The 25,728-nt window shown below is 43.1% G+C and overlaps 1 protein-coding gene across 1 annotated transcript in view; it reads right to left on the reverse strand.

Annotated features, from left to right (window-relative positions):
- The window catches only part of PPP6C (protein phosphatase 6 catalytic subunit), a 101,831-nt gene that overhangs the window by 22,437 nt on the left and 53,666 nt on the right, over nucleotides 1–25,728 (reverse strand). The window contains exons 3-4 of the mRNA XM_069241747.1: nucleotides 9,922–9,987; nucleotides 1,532–1,673 (exon numbers count right to left, since the gene is read on the reverse strand). Coding sequence (XP_069097848.1) covers nucleotides 1,532–1,673; nucleotides 9,922–9,987 — 208 coding nt within the window. The remainder of the gene's footprint in view (nucleotides 1–1,531; nucleotides 1,674–9,921; nucleotides 9,988–25,728) is intronic.

Raw genomic sequence — 25,728 nt, forward strand, 5'->3', positions numbered from 1 at the left:
AATTTAGTATTTAAGGGCTCCCCTGAACCTAGGAACTCAGATTCCTGCAACCTAAGAAGAAGAGGACTGCTGAGCTGAAAAACCCTGCAGAGAAGACGGAGACACCAACTGCCCTGGCCCCAGCTCTACCGGCCTGTCTCCCCCCTTCGGAAGAAAACTGGTCCAGCGACGCTTTCCCCAGGACCAGCGACCTCTGAATCCTCAGAGGACTGCCCTGCTCTAAAAGGACCAAGAAACTCCCGAGAACAGCGGCCCTGTTCAACAAAGACTGCAACTTTGTTTCCAGAGGAGCAACTTTAAAGACCCCTGCAATTCCCACCAGAAGCGTGAGACTTGCAACACTGCACCCGGCGACCCCGACTCGACTGGTGAAGAAACAACGCTACAGGGAGGACCCCCAGGCGACTCCAAGACTGTGAGTAACCAAAGTTGTCCCCCCTGAGCCCCCACAGCGACACCTGCAGAGGGAATCCCGAGGCTCCCCCTGACCGCGACTGCCTGACTCTAAGATCCAGACGCCTGGAAAAGACCCTGCACCCGCAACCCCCAGGACCTGAAGGATCGGAACTCCAGTGCAGGAGTGACCCCCAGGAGGCCCTCTCCCTTGCCCAGGTGGTGGCTACCCCGAGGAGCCCCCCCCCTTGCCTGCCTGCACCGCTGAAGAGACCCCTTGGTCTCCCATTGATTCCTATTACAAACCAGACACTTGTTTGCACACTGCACTCGGCCGCCCCCACGCTGCTGAGGGTGTACTTTCTGTGTGGACTTGTGTCCCCCCCGGTGCCCTACAAAACCCCCCTGGTCTGCCCTCCGAAGACGCGGGTACTTACCTGCTGGCAGACTGGAACCGGGGCACCCCCTTCTCCATTGAAGCCTATGTGTTTTGGGCACCACTTTGAACTCTGCACCTGACCGGCCCTGAGCTGCTGGTGTGGTAACTTTGGGGTTGCTCTGAACCCCCAACGGTGGGCTACCTTGGACCCAAACTTGAACCCCGTAGGTGGTTTACTTACCTACAAAAACTAACAAATACTTACCTCCCCCAGGAACTGTTGAAAATTGCACTGTGTCCAATTTTGAAATAGCTATATGTGTTTTATGTAAAAAGTATATATGCTATTGTGATTATTCAAAGTTCCTAAAGTACTTACCTGCAATACCTTTCAAATGAGATATTACATGTAGAATTTGAACCTGTGGTTCTTAAAATAAACTAAGAAAATATATTTTTCTATACAAAAACCTATTGGCCTGGAATTGTCTCTGAGTGTGTGTTCCTCATTTATTGCCTGTGTGTATGTACAACAAATGCTTAACACTACTCCTTTGATAAGCCTATTGCTCGACCACACTACCACAAAATAGAGCATTAGTATTATCTCTTTTTGCCACTATCTTACCTCTAAGGTGAACCCTTGGACTCTGTGCATACTATTCCTTACTTTGAAATAGTGCATACAGAGCCAACTTCCTACAAACTGGATTAGTAAGGAACAGTAAATGTCGGCACGAAGGAAAAGCAAACTCTTACCATAGAACCCATACACTTGGGTTATCTGTCTGCTCTCGTGATTCCCTCTTAAGAGTGTTATACGATCAGGCCATTTAGCCTTCAGCGCAAGAAGATATGTAAAGGTTTCAAGGCTATAATAACCTCGGTCTACGAAATCCCCCTGCAAAAATAAGAAACACAGCTCAAAATAGGAATTCAAGCATATAGCACAATTCAGATTTCATACTTAAAAGGTTAGATACAATTATTGGTACAGCAGTACCACCGACACTAAGTGCCACCATAAATGACAGTTTTTTTTTTCCTCTTTTCATAGTGAGAGTTTGGCCAACAGGGATGGAGTCTAGCATGCCCATCAGAATACTATGGGTCTGGTGAAAGCTAACCCAATATTTTGGATATCCTATATTAAACATACCATGGAAGTTTCAGTCTACCTTTAACTTAATTTGGATTGTTCGAGAGATGGGCACAGTGGCAGAAAAAAATAATAATAAACCATGTATTTTGCTCCAAGATTAATAAATGGATGTTTCTAAAACACCATTGCAGGTCTTACAATGCACTAAATATCGGGTAGGTCAACTTCCACTTGCTACTGTGATGCGGATATATTTGTACCTCAGCAGATGGGACTACTGACGTTTTTGTCCCTTGACTACGACTTTTGCAAAGGGCATGGTGTCCAACACATCCTTATAGTACAGGCAAAGTTGATATAGATGAGTAAATTATCAAAGAGGTTTTACCTACTTATTTTGTTTAAACAACTGAATTGTTAACATGATAGATGTCACAAGCAGCTTCAGAGTACAGAAACAAATAAGAATCTGTGCCGATTTGATGTCATGAGTAATCACTACATATCGCAGCCTCTGCCTAGGATCCCAGGTCACGTATAAGAGAAATAACGGTCTTAAAAACACATTTTCAATGTATAATTTAATCATGACTCTCTTCCCGATAACAATTTTGTTTTATTTTTGTGATAGTATTTCAGTTATCAAAAAAACTTTAATAAACGATTAAATATATTCTAAATGGATTTTAGAAAAAAAATATTTTAAAAAATTGTTCCTATTTAAAATATTAAAAATGAAAGACAATTGAGTAGACTTGTGGACGAATTCAACAAAGATTTCGATGATGGAGAACCAACAGTTTTACAACTAACTTTCTCTCACTTTAGTGGTACTTGGGCAACAACAGGCTGCATGATCATAATTACCCAAACAGAATTAACCAAATAGTTTGTGCAAAGACAGAACCTTCCTGGGGGTCTATCCTGGGAAGAAAATCAGACAGTAGAGTCGTGTAAATGTGTACAAAACTGCAGGTAAGAGGCTTATACCTTTCAGCTAGGTATATGTTGCTATGAAGGTTACAGACAGGTTTTTCCTTGGTTGAATGAACCTGGCGCTGCTAAGAAGAAAGCAGCTTCCTTTCAGATTCTTTACTCTTGCTCATCTTACAAGCAAATGTAATCACCAACAGAAAGGTCACCTTCCATGATGGACATTGCAAGGGTGAAATGCGCACAGATTCGATGGGAGCTAGAACTACATTTGTAGCTAGCACTGCATTTAAATTCCATGGACGGGAACACTCTTTAAAACCTTCTGGAATATATTTGCTTACTGGCATTTTAAAAAACATCCGAGAAGAGATTTTGATGGCCATCAGATGTAGGAAAATAGTTTTAAACTACCACACCATATGTGCATATTAGCTGTGCTGTTAAGTTTAGTAATGTCAAGCTGTGGTGTATATAATATCTAGGTTGCACAGCAGGATTTTGTTTAGTTCTTCTGACACATAAATGAAGTTTGTGTACCAACTTTGTTGTGGACTCCCTTGAGTTATCAGTATATTGTTTTGGCTTATTTCAGCTGATGTTCACTTCTTGGATGAACTAGATGGGAGGAAATTGTACAGAAATGCCTTCACTAACTTATAAAATCTACAATTCCCAGAAATCTTTCTTGATAGCGAATGCCTGATGAATGGCCAGAATTTCAAGTAAACCTGCACCTGAGAACAGATGCACTTGCAAATAGCCCTATCTGTTGATGTTTGTGGCCTTGTGACATGTATCTGCTTAACCGGTTTGCTCGATACTCCTGGCTAGCAGACATGCCATATGCTTTCCTAAACAGCATCCTAGATCGCGTCCCTCTCTTGCTGAGATAATACATAATTGTTGCACTGTCTGTCTGAACCAACATGTTCGATGGCCAACAAAGGCAGAAACTACTGTAGGAAAAACAATACTGTAGAGAGCTCTAACATGCCAGTATGGCAGTTGGCTCCTTGACCGACAAGGTCCCTGGTCTAGGCATTTCAAAGAGGTGTGCTCCTGAGCCGAGCAAGAAAGTATCAGTGACTTATTGTCTGTGCAGGTAACTTCTGTACAAAAATCCTCTCAGACTGCTGCATTTTGTCAACTTTTTAAAGGATGGCAAAGTTGCCAATGACAAGGTCAACTTGTCCGTTCCAGTTTCCAGAACACTGACCACATTGGTTAGCCAAACGATCCTAAAGTGGGCTTGAACAGCATGCCAATGACGTTTTCTATGGGTGGAGATGATGTGGTCAATATTTTGTCAGGCCACTGTGGCATGCTGCTGTGTGTGGGATGTCCAGAAAGAAGGAGGGGGTGGGGGGGTGGAATGCAGTCTGTGAGGTCATGAAGCAAGGGGTCATCACCATACAAGAGTACCAGGGCTTGAACAATATTTCTGAAGTCCCTTTCTCGGTTCATATTCTTTTGAAGAAAGAACTACTACAAATCTGCCTTAGCTTTCTGCGCAATGTGTTCCTTTAGGGTGAGATAGATGTCCAGGGTGACTTTAAGAGACATGGCAGACAATGGAAATTGGGGTTTGAATCCTTCTAGGTTCATGGCATTGAGCAAAGCTTGGTCTAGTCGTTGTTTATTGTTCTTAGTGAACAGCAGGAACTCTATTCTGTTTTGGTTAGGTTAAGTTTCAGGTCGGTTCTGGACATCCAGATCTGGATCAGATGCACACAGCATTTGAAGCGTTTGATGTCTCGCACACAGAAGATCTTCAAATACAGGTGTGTGTAACTGGCAAATTTGTAAATTGTATGTTGGCATCTACAAGAACTCTCCCAAGAAGTTCATGGAGAGCCCCAAGAAGTCCAGTAATATCATTAGGTAGGAGTCCTCTTTTTCTGTGGTGAGGTGGGCCATTTATAATTTGTATGGTAGCAGTTTCCCTGCAGCATGATCTGAAGCTGGGCTGATATTTGTGCTGGAGATGGGTAGCACTTACATGACATTGAAGTTGTGAATAGACTGCTTATTAAATGAGTTTAGCGATGTAAGGTACCCAAGTAAGGGGCTGGTAGTTGGCAAATCACTGAATTAAATAAAAATAAATAAAAAAAAAAAAAAAAAAAAAAAAACACATCGGCTGTGCACAGGTTCCAAACCTGTGAAACACAATAATGGTGAGCGGATCTTGCAAGGCCATGGTGACACCCTTACACGGAAAGCTCTACTACAGCCACTGATCCACTCATTATTAGTTTAAAAACTAGTTTTCCTTTGCTTATTGCTTCCAGAAAACCATGTCTGTCCTCAATGAGAGGACCAATATTTAGCCTTCTCTATTGCCAGGATTTGGTCCCAGACCAATAACCACATGTACCTAGGGCCAGCCCACTCATCCACTATCATCAACAGTATCAGCTCAGAGTCCATGTCAACTGACAGTCCCCACACTGTCCCATAAGTATGCAATATTTGCAACCAATACTTCATTCACTGGGCAATCACAGACACTGTAGATTACATTTCTACTGTGCTAAAGCATATAATGCACATCGAGCAACAGTCCCTACTTATGTTCTACAACTCTTCACGGTACAGCACACCCTGTTGAAACATTTAAATTGTGTCTACAATAAATGGTTGAAATTGACAACAACCTCCTCCCCACAAGGGACCAACATCCAGTTCCCAATGGTCCTTGGAGTATTGTACTGGGTGAGTGATATTTATCACTGGTGATCTGTATGTTAGGAGACTCTCTCTAGTCAAGTAAAGTAGGGGGTTAAGTCTCTGCTGCTGTGCCTCGGCTGCATGCTGCAGCTGCACATAAAGACACAAAAAAGAGTTGGAAAGTGTGAATTGATCCTTAGCTCATCAAATAAAGATTTCATATGGCTCCCAGTCAATACAACTCCAAGATTGAAGATCCTGTCTAGGTTTCACTGCTGGAAACCTCAACTCTCGCCTGGTGGATCAGTCATGCTCCTTGCCATAATGAGGTCTCCCCTTTGATATTACTGTACTGTGTAATCCTTTTCAATGTTTTTTACCAGTATTGTAAGGTGATGCTTATGAGTCGGGAGTGAGAGAAGAGCAACAACACCATATAGCAGAACTCTTCCCCAGGTCAATAAATCGACCTGAAGCCAGTAAGCCGGCTCATCTGTCCCCCAAAAAGGGAGTCACTGATGGGTAGCATATGTGCAGCCCAGTAATGAAGCTGGACATCTGCCACTCCCAGTCCCAGTCCTCCACCGTACACTGAAAGGACTACACACATTTATTAAAGGATATTCTGGGCTGTCCTCCCCACCGAAACAGGAGGGCTGAGCACATAATCCCTGAAAAAAAAAAAAATGTATGGTGCAATTTTATAAGGGTAGTCTTGTAGCATATAAAATAACCTAGTCATGCTATAATTTGGAACAATGTCACTCTACTAATTATGAAGAGTGGCAAAGCATTTCGTCCCCTTATTTCTCACTGGATCGATGCCACTAGAACAGCCATACTGAGGTCTAAACACTTCAAGAGTCTCTTGAGATGTACATGCTTAGGTATTCAAATATTCTGAGTGTGCATCATTTTGTCAGCTAGCTGCTATGCCTCCTCCATGTAGCAGCACCAGTGTAAATGTTCATTAATTGACCAGAGTCTTGAGGCCTCCACACATGCATTTAGAATGTGCATTAATCCAGATCGAGTTAAGTGGTGTTCGCTAATTAAATGGAGCGCACTGTACACATATAGCAAGGTGTGATTCCTCAGTACTCTTCTCCCATCAAAAGCTCCACACCAGGGCATCCCTCATAATCACTGCACCACTGCCTTGATCAACAAACAAACAGCAAGAAAGGGAACAGAAGACACTACTGTTGAGTACCACGCTCAGTGGGTAATGGCTAGAAGAATGCACCATTAACAGAGACCTGCGCCTAGAAAGAGGGATAAAGAACCTGAATAAATTGAAGAAAGCTAGGGTTGAAAATCAGACTGCCCAAAACCAGATTTATGAAGGCTCAGCTCACTGAATCAAGTGCTTTTTCAAAATCTACTAAGGTGCATCATGTCCCTTACTTTCATGGGCCTGCGACAGGACCAACTGTAGGCTTCAGAAACCGTGATTGTGCTACATCCTGGAATTATTTTAATTTGGTCCAAATTCACTAGAATGGCCACTACTCTGACAACAGCTTATGTAATATGTTGGCTTCTGTGTTAATAAGCAAATTTGGGTGATAAGAGGAGCATTACTAAGGCGTTTCTTGGTTTTCAGTAACACTGAAATAGATGCACCACAGAGTTCCTACAGGTGGAACCTAAGGATTTTTTTTTCCTTCAAAAACACAAGCAAATGAGATGCCAGCCTAGAACCAATTTTTTTAAGAATTTCGGTGGGGAGGGCACTAGGGCATTTATCCCCAACTGTCCCCCTCTATGGACAGGGAGAGGTCATGGTCCTCCCCATCGGAAGGTTTAAGGGCACAGTTTATCACATTTCATGTTAAGGGGTTTGCTATTTTGGCAACCGGTGGGGTCAGCGCTGCATACAACTGGATATAATAATCAGCGGTTTGTGGAGGAGTCTACAGGAGTTGTTTGACACTTACCTGGAGTTTGAGAGAGTGGCCTGCTGCCCCGATTCCTCATTAGCCAAAATCTTATCAGCTGGCGCTATGTATAGTTGTCTTTTCGGTACAGACATGAAAGTCCAGACACTTAAACCACGGATAAAGTAGAGTGTTTGCAGATGCAGCTTTTGTTCTGGACACAGATCCAAGTATTGAAGTGAATCCTCTAGTCTCCATACACAAACAACATACATGTTGATAGCAAACATAATCAGAGTTTCAGAGTCTACAGCCAACATGTTGAGAAAGTCAAGGAGTAAGACTGTGACCTCCTTGACACTAAACACAGAAGTCAAGTTCCTCCATGTCCGAACTCGATTGTGAACCTGCTGCTATCTCCCATGACCTCTATCCTCTCAATAGGCTATGCAATGACTATCGTGGCAGTACCTGCAATATTTTTTAAATATCTTTAAACAGATTAATAAGTTCAGCAACAGAGCTGAGGTGAAGACGGAAGCTCCCCTTGCCTTCTCCTTCTGCCCTGGTGTTCCAGCAGTAGCCTAAGAATTTTGAAATGTTCTCCTCCTCATAGTTTAATTCTCTTATGACATTTCAGTGATTTTTGGTATCTTAACAAATTAGTGACGCTGCAGATGGTGGCTGTTCGACAGGCACAGGAAGCAGAGTTCATGTTTCCCCCCCCCAATTTGTTTTTTTCCAACAACTTTAGTCAATCTCACAAAATGTGAAAGTACTTCTTAACAAGATATAACTCTCCCCAGCATTAAGAAAATGCTAAATAGTAGAAAGAAATAGCATAAATTTAGCACCTAGAAAATACAACTTATTCTGGCTTATGTGGGGTTGGGCATCCTTTCCCTTGTGAGGGGATAATAATGCAGAGAATTTCTCCCCAAGGCAGGGTTTACTAGAACACGTGTACTTTATATTTTAATGCTCAGAGGTGTTTTGTTAAACTCCTTGCCTGAGGGACTACCACTATCTTCAGCAAGCAGGGCAGTGATATCCACACAGAAACTTCCTCCAGGACATCTTAAAGGAAAAAGAGTTGTTTGGTAGGACACAATTTAAATCTTTAACTAAATCCAGTACCTCAATTCTTCAGAAATTACCCCTCATTGTGTAAAAAAAAAAAAAGAAAAAAAAAAAGCTAAATAATAATAAGTTTGAAGACATTCAGTCTTTACTTACTTCAGAAATTTGACCTCCTCTCTAAATTATCTTGCAGCATTTAGGATTATTTAACTTTTTAGGTATTGTAATAGATGCTTTCATACTGCCTTTTTGATGTAGCACATAAATCTTTAATTTTGTCATAAGACCAGGAAATGATTCCCTTGCTTATTTCTTGGTTACGCAATCTGTCCGCAATGTTTTCCAGAGGGTATACCTTTATTTTGCTCTCAATCAAACGAAAAGTAAGGGTCATTTTTGAATTTAGCACATTTCCTCTTAGTGCATTTTTTCCAGACAAATCTCACGGGAGTCTTGACTTAGTGCTAGTCCTGGCTGAGCCCAGTTGATAAAGTGTTTTTTGTAGAAATTCTGGTTCTACTGCCAGAAACAAATGAAATACATGGGAGCATTTTAACCATTTCATCTACCGTTTTCCACATCTAAACACTACATGTATGTTTGGTCTAAGAACTCAGAGTAGCTTAATCGTGTCATGTTCCTTAGATAAATAATCCACCCAAACTGAGGTGTGTTCATGTGCCATATCAATTCCTATGCACCATGTTTCTTTAAGAAATGTGTTATGTGCCTCCACAAATAAACAGGCACTGTCTAACCACCCAGTTATTTCCCCAAGCCGCCCACTTAGTTAACTTACCAGTTATCCTCTCTTTTTCGGATCTATCCTTTTTACATTATCCATGCCCCTGTTGGAAAGTGGGCACAAGACTGACTCCAGTAAGGCGTTAGTCACAAGCGGACTGAATTTTGAGTATGATTTACTACCAAACTTACAGTTCCTTTTTTGACTGCTCGCAAAGGTCAAATTTCATATTGTTGTACTATCATGGAGGTATGCAACATATTAAGTAAAGATATAATTATGAACAGAATGCATAGCTTATTTAGTGGTAGAAATAAACATGAGGAATTGCATCCCCTCAGCAAAAAAGGGGGAAGCATGCAGTGCCCATTTTCAAAGACATGGGGAGCACAGGAAAACTGATTTCCAAGCATAGCAAATCTTATAAAAAAAGAAAAAGAATTTCATTAAAACTTCCAAACTATTTGCCAAATTGACATACAGGCGCATACAGGCATCAGACTAAAAGTATGGATAAGAACGAGACAAAGGTACCTATGTAAGCATGCCATTATCAGTGCCACACATTGAGGTTAACAGGCCATCAAAATATGCAACTGGGAAAGCAAAAATGGATTTCAGCACACTGCAGTAGCCAAGAATACATAATTAGGGTGACAATCTGTTACTCCTCAAAACCATTCAACTAGCTTCATCTGAGTTAGGTTTTTAGTAATTAAATAACATAACAACGTACCATAAATATGTAGTTTGTGTCGGGGACTGGGCCTCCAGTTCGGAATAATTCACACAAGTCGTAAAACTGGAAATGAAAAGAATAATGCAAAATGGCTTAATTCAGTGTCTAACTTCAAATTCTAGAAAGTGTTCCCCCATATGATCTGCATTTAAGAGTACTTCATAGAGCAATGTTACAGCAGAAAAATAAATTTGACTTTTTGGTCTTCATCTACCTATCCTATGTAACTCTACCTTTTTTTTGAATGGGTAGCGGTCTGAGACACACCCTCTCTCTCACACTTGTTTGCAGCATTGCAGAAATGAATTTCTTTTATATTAAGGAATGTTAGTGAATGGATACTGGAAGGGCAAACTACTTGCTCCAGCAAAGAATAGGAAGTTACCTCCAATCCTGGATTTCCTTCAGGGGACTCCTCGTTGTGGTCATAAATACTGAACTGTCCCCACTATATTTGTACAAAAACTTACCATACACTTTTTTAATATTAGAAAAAATGTCTTAAAAAAAGAATAGTCAATGGCCAATATTCCACTACTTTAAAAAATAAACCAATTTTCAATGTAGAATAATAGTCACTAGAAATAACAGTGAATGGAAAACTATTTTACTATTATTTTTAATAAAGGAAGGGTGTGCAAAAAAAACAGGCACAATGTAATAAAATAGGCTGATGCATGAAAGTCTGGATAAGCCGCTGCTACTCTTTAAACAGCTTCAGTAAGGTGGATGATTTGTTGAAGAGAACGCCTCATCCAAGGCGCAGATGGGGGAAATGCTTCTGGTGCAAACAACAAGTAACATCTTCTTTAAAAAGTCGGGATGTAAGGTAACAGTTTCTCATGTCCAGAGTTTCTTTTTTTTGTTACTTTAATGTCTGCATCTGCGCGTCACAGTAAACAATAAGAAAGCAGATGGCACGATTAGGCGCGACCTGCTTTGATTCCGATCAGTGTTCGACATAACTGTGACCAGCGAGCACTGATCAGTGCAGGAAAAATCCTGCTAGAAAAGGGACAAGTGGTACCTCTTCCAAGGTCATACCTGCTTGGGATTGGACCTGGGACTCAGTAGAAACCAGGGGCAGCGTGGTGGGGGGGGGTTGAAGAGGACACCCCCAAAGAGAAGGAAGGAAGAGGAAGGAAAGAAGGAACGGAGAGAAAGAGAAAGAGAGAGAAAGCGAAAGAGAAAAAAAAAGAGAGAAAAAGATCGATCACACACACTCACACACACACACACACACACACACACACACACACACAAGGCATCAAGTTGTGCCCCCAACCTAAAACGACCCTTAGTTTTTTGAAGCCCCTCTGCAAGCCAGATAGGTGGTGTTTATCTCCAGAAAGCCCACTAGACACCAGGGAAAACAGCTCCAAGAAAATTGAAAAATTCTAAAAAATGGTTGGGCAGCACATGTCCCTATCACAGAACTGGCGTGGCAGTCTTTTGGGAGGTTGACCCCTAACAAGCAGAAAATACTGGAGTGGTGCAACATACACCTGGCTTACACCACTTCCCTCTAACAGTGTTTTTGCCGCCCCATGGGGACAGATTGTGTTTTCCTCCAATGTTCCCCTCCAGGAGATGGGGTGGCAGGAAGCCTACTGGACACCGGGGATATGTACTGCCATTTCCTCTCACCTGCCATGGTGAATGGCTCCATGGTTTGTGCTGTAGGTCAACTGACAACCAGGGAACGCTACAAACCCTAGGTATTTCTGAAACCTAAGAGACCCAGACAAATCTAGGGTGGTGTGGCGTGCATGGTTACTGCTACATTTTCTTACCCAGATGCCTGGCAAACATAAGACTTGCTAAAATCATGCATTTTCCTCACATTTCTGAGAGAGGGAAGTTCTGAAACATTGTGGGAACTTCAGCCAATAAAAATGGTACTTCACCTGCGTGGCAGGGCCTATAGCGTGCAACAGGAAGAGACCAAATCAGGGACCATGTAAAGACCACATTGATTTAATATGGTCTCCGTTTTCATCCATTCCAGTCGCTAGCGACAGTTAGAACCACACGTGTGGGGTGCCATTTTTATCAAGGCAACTGTGCAAATTGCTGGGTGGTAGGGATTTTGTGGATATCAATAGATTCTGGAACTTTCCCTAATCGAAATACAATCAAAATGAGTGATTTTAGCCAATGTTTGCAGAACATTCTGGGTAACAAAATATAGTGGGATCTACACAGGTCTTACCACCATGGACTCGCCTGGGTCCCTAGCTTTCAGAAATATCTTGGTTTGGGTAAGTTTCCAGGATGGTGGCCAAGCTTCAGGTGAACCTGACAGCTGCCACACTGCCAAAATGGGTAATTTTTCAAGGCAAATATTTGACGTCTTAAGGCAGCAGTATGCACTCCAGATAATCGATTTATACAAAGAAAGAGTATTAGTGTGGTTGCATTCACTGCGCTCAAATGTAAACTTATACAGAAAGCCGCTTGACATGTGATCAAGGGGACTTAAGTGATGCGCATCTATAACGCAGCATAAAGACCTGCCATTCATCCATGTAATCCAAAGGCTACGCTTCATTAAGTCATATTTATTGTTTTGATGTTTGAAGTTCAACTCAATAGTTGCGAATACAATACATAAGACTTCAAATCCTTTGATTCGAACATAATGTAGATTTCTAAATTAAAACTTTGTAACATTAATTTTTAAAATGCCCAATCCATTTCGGATAGGACTATCCACCAGGGAATGAGTTATCTGCTTAACGCTTCATTATGTTTCTACAAACAAAACAGAGAAATAGCCAAATGGAAACTCTGAAATCTGAGAAACCATACAAAAAATAAATAAATAAATCACATTATTGTAGGTGAATAATTCAACACATCCTGAGCGACTGGTTACATACTGTCCCCACTGTGAAATGGGAAGTGAAATCAATTGCAATCAGCTTGTGCGTGTTGAGTTGCAGTAACTATATTTCTGTGCTGGGTAACCATTATGAAACTAATATGCATCAACTAAGATGTCATTTTATATATGTTGCTGCATATTCTCAATTCAAAGAAGCTTTATTGCGGCTACAAGAGCCAAAAAAGCGCGTTGCTGCATATATAAACAGTTAATGAACACAGAAGATTCTGAGTGAAATAACTTGTGTACAACCAATTATAGTTGCATAATAAAAAGTCTAAATGAAGCACCCACAGAGATTCAACACATCAGCAGATGATTTCACAAGGTATTTTCAACTGTTTTTCTATTCTAACATTTCATTTCATAACATACATTTAGAGCGCTTTATGTGATGTGTCCATGTTGCGTTTGATCCTTTTTTGATGTGGATGAATGGCCCATCCACACTTTGAGAGAAGCGCGAGGAATAGACTAATCAAAAATTAGTTATTATCATTTGAATCGCCCTCCATTTTGGGCTTCCAAATGTAAGCCAGTGTGCTTGAGAAACCACTTTTTGCAAAATGCTCTCAGAATCACACAATAGTATGTGTAATCCCAAATTCAGAGTTGTACAAATGACCATTATCCCTAAACTTTATGTCTTGGGCGCATTTAAAAAAAAAAAAATGCATGTTTCATTCATACCCATTTTTCATTCTTTAGATTCGACCATATGAATTGCTACATGGTGGGTACACAATGGAAAATCACTGTATGGTACATTGCATGCTTTGGGACAACAATAAACATTGCATATCCTTGCAACCCTAAGGCTCTGACGGACAAAACAGTATACTTTTGGAAACTGGCCACCAGGCAAAAAAAAAATACAGATGAGAACAGTCAGCTAATTTTATTTTTTCCTAATTGTTTTAGATTTTTGATTTAACTATTACTTTCTTGGGGAAAAACCACAAACAACCTAAACAAATGACCCTTTGCTGAATTCAGACTTCTGTCTACGTTTCCGAAATGTACAGCTTTCTGGACTCGCTCAAGAGTTTCACACCATTTTTGTTTTTTTTCTACATCATTATTGGCATTTCAGAATCTGTACAATCACCATATACAACAATTTAGCTTAATTATGAGCTTACTAAATAGGGCATTGCTGAGGGAATTGCATGGATCTTTATATCAGGGAGGGTCCATCCAGAAGGTGGGCTCCAATTGCTATACAAGCTGCCCTACAAAATATTTATAAAATTGGATAGAATTGCAAGATATCATTTGTGCTTGATTAGCAACAGGGTAAAGTGAAAAAGGGAACAACCAGAACATGGTAAACCAAGGGTCACTGAACTGCTGTGAGGGAAAGGAGAGGTTTGGTCATGGAGATGTAAGCCCAATGCAACGTATCAGGTTGAGTTAGGGAAATAAAGGGTAGGTTATGATGTACTATGCAGTATTTATGCAAAAATTTAGCCTCAGTAAGTTAGTTGATTCTGGTGTTTCATGGTGGCAGGGTATCATCTTTGGGGACATCTTAGAGAGTCAGTAGCAGGCTATAAGGAAATGCCTCCTTGGCATGGTTACACCCTGACTTTTTGCCTTTTGCTCATGCCAAATTATGATTGAAAGTGTGCTGGGACCCTGCTAACCAGGCCCCATCACCAGTGTTCTTTCCCTAAACTGTACCTTTGCTTCCACAATTGGCACAGACATGGCACTCAGATAAGTCCCTTGTAACTGGTACCCCTGGTACCAAAGGCCCTGATGTCAGGGAAGGACTCTAAGGGCTGCAGCATGTTTTATGCCACCCTGGGGACCCCTCACTCAGCACATGCACACTGCCTCACAGCTTGTGTGTGCTGGTAGAGAGAAAATGACTAAGTCCACATGGCACTCCCCTCAGAGTGCCATGCCAAACTCACACTGCCTGTGGCAGGGCTAAGTCACCCCTCTGGCAGGCCTCACAGCCCTAAGGCAGGGTACACTATACCACAGGTGAGGGCATATGTGCATGAGCACTATGCCCCTACAGTGTCTAAGCAAAACCTTAGACATTGTAAGTGCAGGGTAGCCATAAAGAGTATATAGTCTGGGAGTTTGTCAAACACAAACTCCACAGTTCCATAATGGCTACACTGAAATCTCGGAAGTTTGGTATCAAACTTCTCAGCACGATAAATGCACACTGATGCCAGTGTGGAATTTACTGTAAAATGCACCCAGAGGGCATTTTAGAGATGCCCCCTGAATACCAATCTGACTTGTAGTGTGGTGATGACCAGTTTCTGCCAGCCTGCCACAACCAGACGAGTTGCTGGCCACATGGGGAGAGTGCCTTTGTCACTCTGTGGCCAGGAACAAAGCCTGTACTGGGTGGAGGTGCTTCTCGCCTCTCCCAGCAGGAACCGTAACACCTGGCAGTGAGCCTCAAAGGCTCACCCCCTTTGTTACAGCGCCACAGGTCATCCCAGCTAGTGGAGATGCCTGCCCCTCCGGCCACTGCCCCAACTTTTGGCAGCAAGACTGGAGGAAATAATGAGGAAAACAAGGAGGAGTCACCCACCAGTCAGGACAGCCCGTAAGGTGCCCTAAGCTGAGGTGACCCCTGCCTTTAGAAATCCTCCATTTAAGATTCCCCCAATAGGATTAGGAATGTGCCCCCCTCCCCACAGGGAGGAGGCACAAAGAGGGTGTAGCCACCCTCCAGGACAGTAGCCATTGGCTACTGCCCTCCTGACCTAAACATGCCCCTAAATGTAGTATTTAGGGGCATCCCAGAAACCAGGAAATCAGATTCCTGCAACCTGAACTAAGAAGGAGGACTGCTGACCTGAAAGCCCTGCAGAGACAACGGAGACGACAACTGCTTTGGCCCCAAGCCCCACCAGCCTCTGTCTCCGGACTCGAAAACCTGCAACAGCGACACATCCAACAGGGACCAGGGACCTCTGGAACCTCAGAGGACTGCCCTGCATCTAAGGACCAAGAAACTCCTGTGAGCAGCGGCTCTGATTAACAACCAGCAATACCACCAAACAATATTGCAACTTTTCTGCAATTTTCAAAGACCTCACTCTTCCCGCCGGAAGCGTGAGATTTCACCCTCTGCACCAGACACCCCCGGCTCGAGATCCAGAGAACCAACACCACAGGGAGGACTCTCAAGCGACTTCAACCCCGTGAGTAGCCCCGAGACGACCCCCTTGGACCCCCACAGCGACACCTGCAGAGAGAATCCGGAAGCTCCCCCTGTCACATCTCCCCCCACCTGAAGGACCTCCACTGGCTCCCTGTGGATAAAAGGATCACCTTCAAACTCCTCACCCACGCACACAAGGCTCTACACAACACCGGACCCACCTACCTGAACACCAGACTCAACTTCTACGTCCCCACACGTCAACTCCGCTCTGCCAACCTCGCCCTCGCCATCCTCCCCCGAATCCAGCGCAAGACCTCTGGCGGCAGATCCTTCTCCTTCCTCGCCGCCAAGACCTGGAACTCTCTCCCCACCTCACTACGCCAGACCCAGGACCTCCTCACCTTCAGGAGACTCCTCAAGACATGGCTCGTCGAACACTAGCAGCACCCCCCCCACCCCCCCAGCGCCTCGAAACCCTGTCGGGTACATAGCGCGCTTTATAAATTCACTGATTGATTGATTGACCGCAACTGCCTGTAACAAGGGACCCGATGCCTGGACCAAGCACTGCACCCGCAGCCCCCAGGACCAGAAGGAACCAAACTCCAGTGCAGGAGTGACCCTCAGGCAACCCTCTGCCTAGCCCCTGGGTCCCTCCACTGAAACCAATACAAAACACGACTCCTGTTTTGCACACTGCACTCGGTCGCCCCTGTGCTGCTGAGGGTGTGTTTTGTGCGCCTACTTGTGTCCCCCTCCAGTGCTCTACAAACCCCCCCTGGTCTGCCCTCCTAGGACGCAGGTACTTACCTGCTGGTAGACTGGAACCGGAGCACCCCTGTTCTCCAAGGCGCCTATGCGTTTTGGGCACCTCTTTGACCTTTGCGCCTGGCCGGCCCTGAGCTGCTGGTGTGGTAACTTTGGGGTTGCCTTGAACCCCCAACGGTGGGCTGCCTATGCCCAGGAACTGAGACTTGTAAGTGCCTTACCTACCTGACAAACTAACCATTACTTACCTCCCCCGGGAACTGTTGATTTTTCCACAGTGTCCACTTTTAAAATAGCTTATTGCCATTTTTACTAAAACTGTGTACGTTATTGCTCTAATTCAAAGTTCCTACCTTACCTGAGTGGAGTACCTTGCATTTTATATATTTACTTCAAATCTTGAACTTGTGGTTCTAAAAATAAATTAAGAAAATATATTTTTCTATATAAAACCTATTGGCGTGGAGTTAACTCTGAGTATGTGTTCCTCATTTATTGCCTGTGTGTGTACAACAAATGCTTAACACTACCCTCTGATAAGCCTACTGCTTGACCACACTACCACACAATAGAGCATTCGAATTATCTAATTTTGCCACTATCTTACCTCTAGGGGGAACCCTTGAACTGTGTGCACACTATCTCTTACTTGGAGATAGTATATACAGAGCCAACTTCCTACGCAGGCCATCCTACTCGCTCTGAATTGGGGGCGTATGTAAGTCTTTGGCCTCTTCTCTATGTAAATCCCTTCTTTCGGCCAAACTCAGTTTCACAGCTGTTACCACCAAAATCTGCAAGTACGCTAAAACCAAACAGAAATAGGAAAAATGTACACCCACTTAGAAAGATGCTGTAACTTCTTTCTTTTAAGAGCTCTGTCTTTTGCTAGAACCTATGGAGGATACTTATCTTCAGAGAGCAAACCTTTTTATGGATGCCATTTTCAGTAAAATAACAACAAACAAAAACAAAAAAAAGTTTCTCAGTTTCCTTAAGGGGAATCCACAAACTCTTGGTACCTTTTGAATCCCCCAACATGTGCATCAAATGGATGCACATCTTCACCTGAAACAGTTTGTGTGGGGAAAAAAAAAAAGTTCCGAAGGATTAAGCACCTAGTCCCCTAAAAATGAAGAAAGGGCTCAGCACTGCGGTTAAGTAATACTATACCACCAGCAGCTATCTTGTGCTGTAGGAGGCAGGTAAGCCAATATATATTTTGTTATATATATATATATATATATTTTTTTTACAGAGATGAAAGATTATGACATAACAAAGAATAATTCCACTTGATCCTTCCCTTCTATAGGAAGGGAGGATTGTGTGTGTCTACGATGAACATTTTCTTAGAGGAAAAATAAGGTTGGAAGTAACTATTCCTTCACCTTCATTGGATTTTCATTATTAGTCAGAAGAACTGGACAGAATACCAAGTCTATCCCACACAAAATTGGGGGAAATGTCAAAAGGTAAGAAACAATAGAATACTAATAAAAAAAGATTCAAGGCAATTATACACAACAGAGGTGCCACCTCTGAGTAAATAGGCCTGGACCTACCAGACAAAGATTTGCTGGTATTAGGACAGTATAGTAAAAAACAGGACACAATCAATTTTGAAATGGACTGTTTACAAGTGGCTTGCATTGTCCATACTGTACAACAGTTAATAAAGATGGTCAGTCTATCTAGTGTCTTCAATTTAATGGAGGTAGATTTTCAAAACTCTCAACACCAAGTGAACGTAAAGCGGTTCATACTTTAGAAAAGGTATTTGGGAAGAAAGTTGGAAGTGAAACGGTCTGGTTGAAATGAAAATCATACAGTACTTTAAGAAGGAAGCTAGAATGGGTTCATATCACAACTTTGTTCTTCTTGAAAACCATATACAGTTCTTCACTACATAGGGCTTGATTTAACCGATCATACCAGCGGATGTTATGGCTACTAGAAAGGCCTTCTTCCATTGAATATGTTGCATCCTTAGGTTATAAATTGGCTCAAATAGAGTAAATATAAAATTAGAAAGTACTAGATTTAGCTCCCAAGAAAGTGATCTTTAGAGAAGGTAAACCTTTTGATTCCTTCTAGAGGTATGTAATATATGGGTGTTGAATTATTCACCGTACACAATGGAGCTAGTATACGGGGTTTATTTAGAAGAATGCGCCATAAGCGGTGCCAACCACTCCCGGACGCCTCGCCTCCTCTCTCAACGGTCGTCCTTTCCACATTCCATCCACGCGACATCTGCATTCCACATTCTAGGCTTGACGCCACCCATCTTCCATTCAACAAATCTTAATACAGTGTTTCTTAACATGTTGATAAAATTACAAAACCTCCTGGTATTGCTGCCTATTGGCACATGCAGTGTTAACGGAGGTGTCTAGGGTTTTGCAAGCAGAGATTGAGCCGGCTCCCCTGCCAGTTCTGCTGGGGGTCCTCGAGGGAGTGGGCTCCAGCAGGGCGGAGCGAACCTTTGTAGGAATGGTTTGTTTGGTGGCCAAAAGGAGTATTGCCTCAGGCTGGAGAGCTGTGCGCCTCCCAAGATAAACTGGTCTATGAAGCACAGGGCTGTCCCGCTAAATATGAATGGGTGTGGGGGAAATGGATGGGACCCTAGGAGGAGGGCACTGGGCGTGATCCCTCGGTGTGAGCTGGGGGAAGTGCAACTAAGACTTGATGGAGACTTTAGAGGGATTATTAGTCCTGTGATTATGATCTGTGTAGTGTCCAATCAGAGAAGGCAAAATGTGACCAGTGGTGTTATGCTGTGTTGTTTCTTTGTTCTGCAATAAAATCAATAAAGCTGTTTTTATTTATAAAAAAAAAAAAAAAATTACAAAACCTCACAATGTCAATGATAAAACATCCAATAAATGTAACTATAAACATGAACGTTAAACCAAGAAGTACCTGAAATAATATAATTAGTTTGTCACATAGTCATTCAAATAGGCAGAGTTTTCCTTTCCCTTCCACTTGGTCGTAACACTCCACCCTCCCCTTTGTAACCAATATGGAATGTGAGATCGCTGTAGATGCAAGCAGTTATGGTATAGGAGCTGCCCTTTCCCAAAAGAAAGGCCATGAGAAATGGATTGTAGCTTATGCTTCACGGACACTGTCGCAAACCGAAATGAACTATTCTGTGATTGAGAAGGAAATGTTGGCAGCATTGTGGGCAGTGCAAAGATTCCGGTTGTATATATGGGGAAAGAAATTCAAATTGTGTATGGACCATAATCCATTGTGCTTTGCACACGTGGGTTTGGATCCCATCCTCGTCGCCAATGCTGAATTATGCACCGTACACAATGGAGCTAGTATACGGGGTTTATTCAGAAGAATATGCCATAAGCTGTGCCAACCACTCCCGGACGCCTCGCCTCCTCTCTCAACAGTTGTCCTTTCCACATTCCATCCACGCGACGACCTCCGCGTTCCACATTCCAGGCTTGACGCCACAATGGGATTTTGAAAGAAGAGGTTGGTGAAGGACGTTTTCTAGCAGTAATGGCTGATAAATGTACTCCAGTTGCAGAACCGTTTCAATTTGACAGAACAAGATGTTTTAGTGGATGGATGCCTGGCTTCTCTCAAATGCACATGCAGTCTTGTGGAAGATTTTAATGTCTTTATTGCAAGAGTTCAGCAGTCAAGTTGCCAAGTCCAGCAATAGAAGGTTGGGATATAGGATCTGGCATCCGAACTTGAACAGGAGATTCAGTTTGCACATCTGTATCTTGTGTGCTCATTCATATAAGTGTAGCAGGTCAGTGTACTACAACTCTTGTGGCACCTATGGAGTAATGGGGATCATCTTTGTGTCGAATATCACTAGCTTGATAAGTACAGATGGAATCAGTGAGATTGGAGGAAATGCATTAGTAATCCCTGGAAAAACATCTTGTTTTATGCATTAGCAAATAAGTCGTACTCTGAGAACCCACATTTGCAAACGTGGTTGTGAAAAACATCACTATTTAGCACTTATTCATAAGTCCCCTGAATTACATTGCTGAGAACACTCTTCAGTATTTTGGTCACCACGTAGATGAACTTCTATAATGCACAGATTCCTTGCAATCAGCTATATCCAAATCAGCTGGGCCCTTTACAGATTATGTTCTTCACCTACTGCCTTCCTTGCTTGTTGATGTAAGGCAAAGTTGCTTAACTGTCTGTTTGAACAAGTGGGGATGTAGTTTTGAAGCTCTGAAGACTTTATGGATAACCCTCAACTCCAGCAGGTTGATATGGTATGTCTTTTTTCCTCTGGTCTCTTTACCCGTGTCTGAAGACAACCCATGTGGGCTCCCCAACTTCATAGGGAAGAATCTGTCAATGGCAGGATGAAATGGGACACCGTTCAAGATATTGGCCGATTACCACTACCAAGGGCTAGAGTGGGCTGCAGCCCGAGAGAGAACTAATATCCCTGGTCTTCCAGGCACAGTTATAATGGTCTCATATACAAGCAGTTGTTTAAATCAAGGAAGCTGCAGAACGCCATTGAGATGAGAAGTGAAAGTTTAAACTGACATCTGGTGTTTGCCCTTTATACGTTTATGACAATTTAGATGGATAGAATATAGGGCCTGATTTAGATCTTGGCAGTCGAACTGCCAAGCCGCTTCGGCGGCAGACCCAAGAAGACCATCATGTTGATGGTGTTCTGCCATCCGTAATTAGATGTTACAGCTCTGCAAGTGGTGGACTGGCACTGGTTCGCTGGCGGAGAGGGCATTGTGGGACCCAATGGACAGCAGAAAACAGAAGTGGATATGGAATAGAGGAAAGTTTTATGTACACACACACACAGTGTACCTTTGCCATACGTGTCCCCCTGCACTACACAACACACCACATACATACCCGTATTCTTTGCCATTCCACCATAACATATACATGCAGAAAACACACTGAGATACATGCAAAATACATTCACCATTGACATTGCACCCACACACGACACAACCACAACAACCAACACAACTATGCACTCAGCTACACAAACACACAAAAGCAATACTACACCCATCATAAAACAACTACACAACACCCCTCACCTGAACGTTGCACTCACCACAACATAAAAAAAATACACATCACAGCCATATGCAGGTGGCACACATACTGACAACCACAGTACCCACTCCAGCTCCCTCCCTCCTCACCCAGCCACCTGCGTCAACCTATTGTGCTTAGCCCACCCAACGTACCCTGCCAATTCGGCATCCCTACCTTCGAGTTCGGCGATGGGGGTGGGGAGGGGTTGGGTTTTCTCTGTGGGTGGGTGATTGCAGGGAAGGCTCGTATCCAGTCCAAGACCGGGGTGGAATGGGGAGGAAAAAAAACAAGCATTTACAATGCAATGGGTCTCACGTTTGATCATGTTAGAGCTGATCGCGTTGTAAACTCTTAACCCAACTTTTCACCTATCGGGCAAAAGTGCATTTATGTACATAACCCGAAAAAGTGAAATCAAGTATGTAAAGCGCTCTACTTCTGCCAAGCGAGATCGTGCTCGTAAATTAGAGGAAAAAAAAAGTCCACGAGCCCGATGGAAAACAGCGAGCCTCGCATGTTTTCTGTACTTGGTCGCTGCGCTCGAGGAGGGCTACCCACCGGAAAAGGCATACCATATGCGTGCCTTCGACTAATGAAAGCAAGCAGATTTTATTAGGGAAGCCCACGAACCAATAAAAAACACTGACGTGAAGTTGACAGGGCTCCGAGCCCTTTTCTAAATACAAAAGAGTCTTGCTGCGATACGCATGCGCGAGCGCATGCAACGCAGGCTCGACCCTAAAGGGGGGGGGGTGAGTTTTCACCACTTTTCCCACCAAATTCGCCAACTCAGACATGGAGGGCCAACTGCCACTTTTTTCTTTGCAGTAAGGCAAATCCAAATCTGCAAGGCAGGAAGGGCTTAGATCCCACTGCCACCCTCTTTTCCCTCTTCTGCCATCGGCGTAGGCGGTAATTGTTGCCGGAGACGCAGTTCGAATGGAGGCTTTTGTCTATGGGACGGCCAACATCTAAATACGGTGGGCAGACAGTCACATCTGCGGACAGATTTCTAGTCGAAAAGTTGTCAGCAGGACCGTTACCGCCAAGATCTAACTTAGGCCCGCATTCTCTCCACCGAGGGATAGGCAGCTGCCGATTGTTTGTCTATGACTGCTCTCCGGTAATGGTTGGATTGGACAGGAATTGATGTAGACTGATCCACTCTAAGTCCTAGTTATTGAAGCAAGATATGTGATAGGTTGTAGCAACGCTGGTCATCCTGAGGTCCTGGACTCTTTATAAGCCAGTTATTCAAGTAGGGATGAAAATTCTCATCTTTCTGATATGTACTGCCATACACTTTAAAAAGGTTTATGGTACTGGGTTGAGACTGGAAAGAACAACTTTGTACTGGTAGTTGACATTAACTATCAGATATCTTAGGAACCTGCAATGCTTCCAAAGGATGGGGATGTGACAATAGCATCCTTAGGATCCATGGAAAATCCAGTGCCCTTAATGGAGCAGGGGTATATCGGATATACAGTATCCAAAACTCCTCTCACTTTTTTTTGCTCATTTGTTGTCCTGAGGTCACGAAAAGAACAATATTCCTGCATTGGTCCCTTCTTCCGAATTAGAAAGCACCAGGAATAAACGTCCTTTCCATCTTAGGTTAGAGGATTCAGTGTATTTTGATTGGAATGGCACAGATCTCTAAATGAGGAAACTATCCATGCTATTAAAATGTCTTCTTTGAAGAGGTAGATAGAGGAGATGATCGAAACTTCACTAAATAGCCATTTTGTACAATGTTCAGCGCCGATCTGTCTGTTTTATAATTCCAGATGATTGCTGATGCTCCCCCCCTACCAAAAAGGTGAACTAAAGATGGGGGAAGTGGAGAGCCACTGCTTGGCTGGCTTTCCTGTGGTGGCTGGCTAATGCTAGTTACCCACCTTTTCTATTTGTGGCCTTACAAGGATAAAACTACCTCTAATGTTTTAGCTGATGGTAGTATAATTGCGGGTACGGAGAGGTTAACCCTCCGTTGATGATTACACCAGTCATAAGGTTTCTAATGATGTTTTCAGTATGATGTATGCTTTTACAAGGCCCACAGCTGCAGGGATGTGGAATTCCTATGCCCGACGCCCGGGACATCTTGTTTGGGGTCAAGGGCTACAAGTTTTTATGTTTACTTTGTCCTTGGGACAAGTAGGCCCAACCCCGTGCAGCACAAACCCTTTGGCTGCCTGATTACAGAGAGTGGAACTCTCTGCAGTTGAGTTAATGTGTTTCCAAAAGAAAATGCTGTTCGAACTTGTAGTTATGGTTCATTATTTGAAAGTCTTCATTATTAGGGTGAGTGCTGTAAATAAATGTTTTAAGGTCACACTTCACTACTGACGTTGGTTCCAGTACAAAAAAAAAAAAGAAAAAACGTGTATACACATGTTTGAAAAGTTTAGGCTATGAGGCTAAGTTTGATGCTCCCAGAATGCTCTCTGATTATATGCAAATGAAGTGTCATTTAGTAAAATGTGTTGATGCATGCTAGTATTTCCCAAAAATATTTCTAATGGAAAATCAGTGTAACCATTTTCAACATGATTATGGGAAGCATGAAAATAAACAAACACTGACAAAGCCAACTGATCTGACATATTTTTATAAGTCTTTTACTTTCATCAATGCGTGTCTTGTTTTGACATGGCTTTTGTAACACTTTATTGTTGTGGGAGCTACCAGGCCCTCAACATTGTAACAAACACTGGCAAACCCCCCCAAAAAAGTTTTGGAACTCTCTAAAAGCACACCAGCAGCATAACAAAGGCCCCGCAGCTGCCCTCCAGGGGGCCCCTTCAGCACAGCACCTGCCCTGAGTGAGTCTGGAGAGGGGGCTCCTCCATGTTCTTTACAAAGGGGCACCCTCCAGTTTAGTTACGTCACTGATTGCCACTGTAGTTCCTGACACTGAACAAAACTACTTTGTGTGGCAATATGCTCCTTGTGGAAGAGCAGAATGCGATCACTCACAGTAAAGCCGGCCGAAAGAGAGAGAAATAGAAGTTTAATAAAAACAAAATGTCTTTGTTAACACCAGACCTAATTAGGGACCAAGACCCACATGTAGGTAGCTTTTTGCATGTCGCAAACAGCGACTTTCGCTGTTTGCGACATGCAAAAAGCACACTGTGATGCACAAACCCAGTTTTGCGATTCAGTAACCTGGTTACCGAATCGCAAAACGGGTTTGCGACTCGCAATTAGTAAGGGGTGTTCCCTTCCTAATTGCGACTCGCAGTGCAATGTAGGATTGTTTTGTGACCGCGAACGCGGGTGCAAACCAATCGCAGTTTGCACCCATTTCAAATGGGTGCTAACACTTTCGCAAAAGGGAAGGGATCCACATGGGACCCCTTCCCCATTGTGAATGTCACTGTAAACATTTTTTCAGAGCAGGCAGTGGTCCTGTGGACCACTCCCTGCTCTGAAAAAATGAAACGAAAACGTTTCATGTTTGTTATGCATCTCGTTTTCCTTTAAGGAAAACGGGCTGCATTACAAAAAAAAAAAAACTGCTTTATTGAAAAGCAGTCACAGACATGGTGGTCTGCTGTCTCCAGCAGGCCACCATCCCTGTGAGGGCCGCCATTCGCGAGGGGGTCGCAAATTGCGACCCACCTCATGATTATTCATGAGGTGGGCATTTGCGAAGCCCTTGCGAATCACAGATGGTGTCAGGGACACCATCCTACATTCGGATTTGCGACTCGCAATTTGCAGGTCGCAAATCTGAACCTACCTACATGTGGCCCCAAATTCTTAAAGAAAGTCACAAAAGTGCACCCATGGTATATGTTGTACCCTATAAAATATTTGTGAACTGTATTTTAGCATGGGTAAATACGATGTGTAGATTTGCTCATGTAAAAATCTATTGAGCATTTGCAAGTTAATTTTCCCTCCAGCCACTTTCTTC

The sequence above is a fragment of the Pleurodeles waltl genome, chromosome 6 (assembly GCF_031143425.1).
Source record: "Pleurodeles waltl isolate 20211129_DDA chromosome 6, aPleWal1.hap1.20221129, whole genome shotgun sequence".
NCBI lineage: Eukaryota > Metazoa > Chordata > Amphibia > Caudata > Salamandridae > Pleurodeles > Pleurodeles waltl.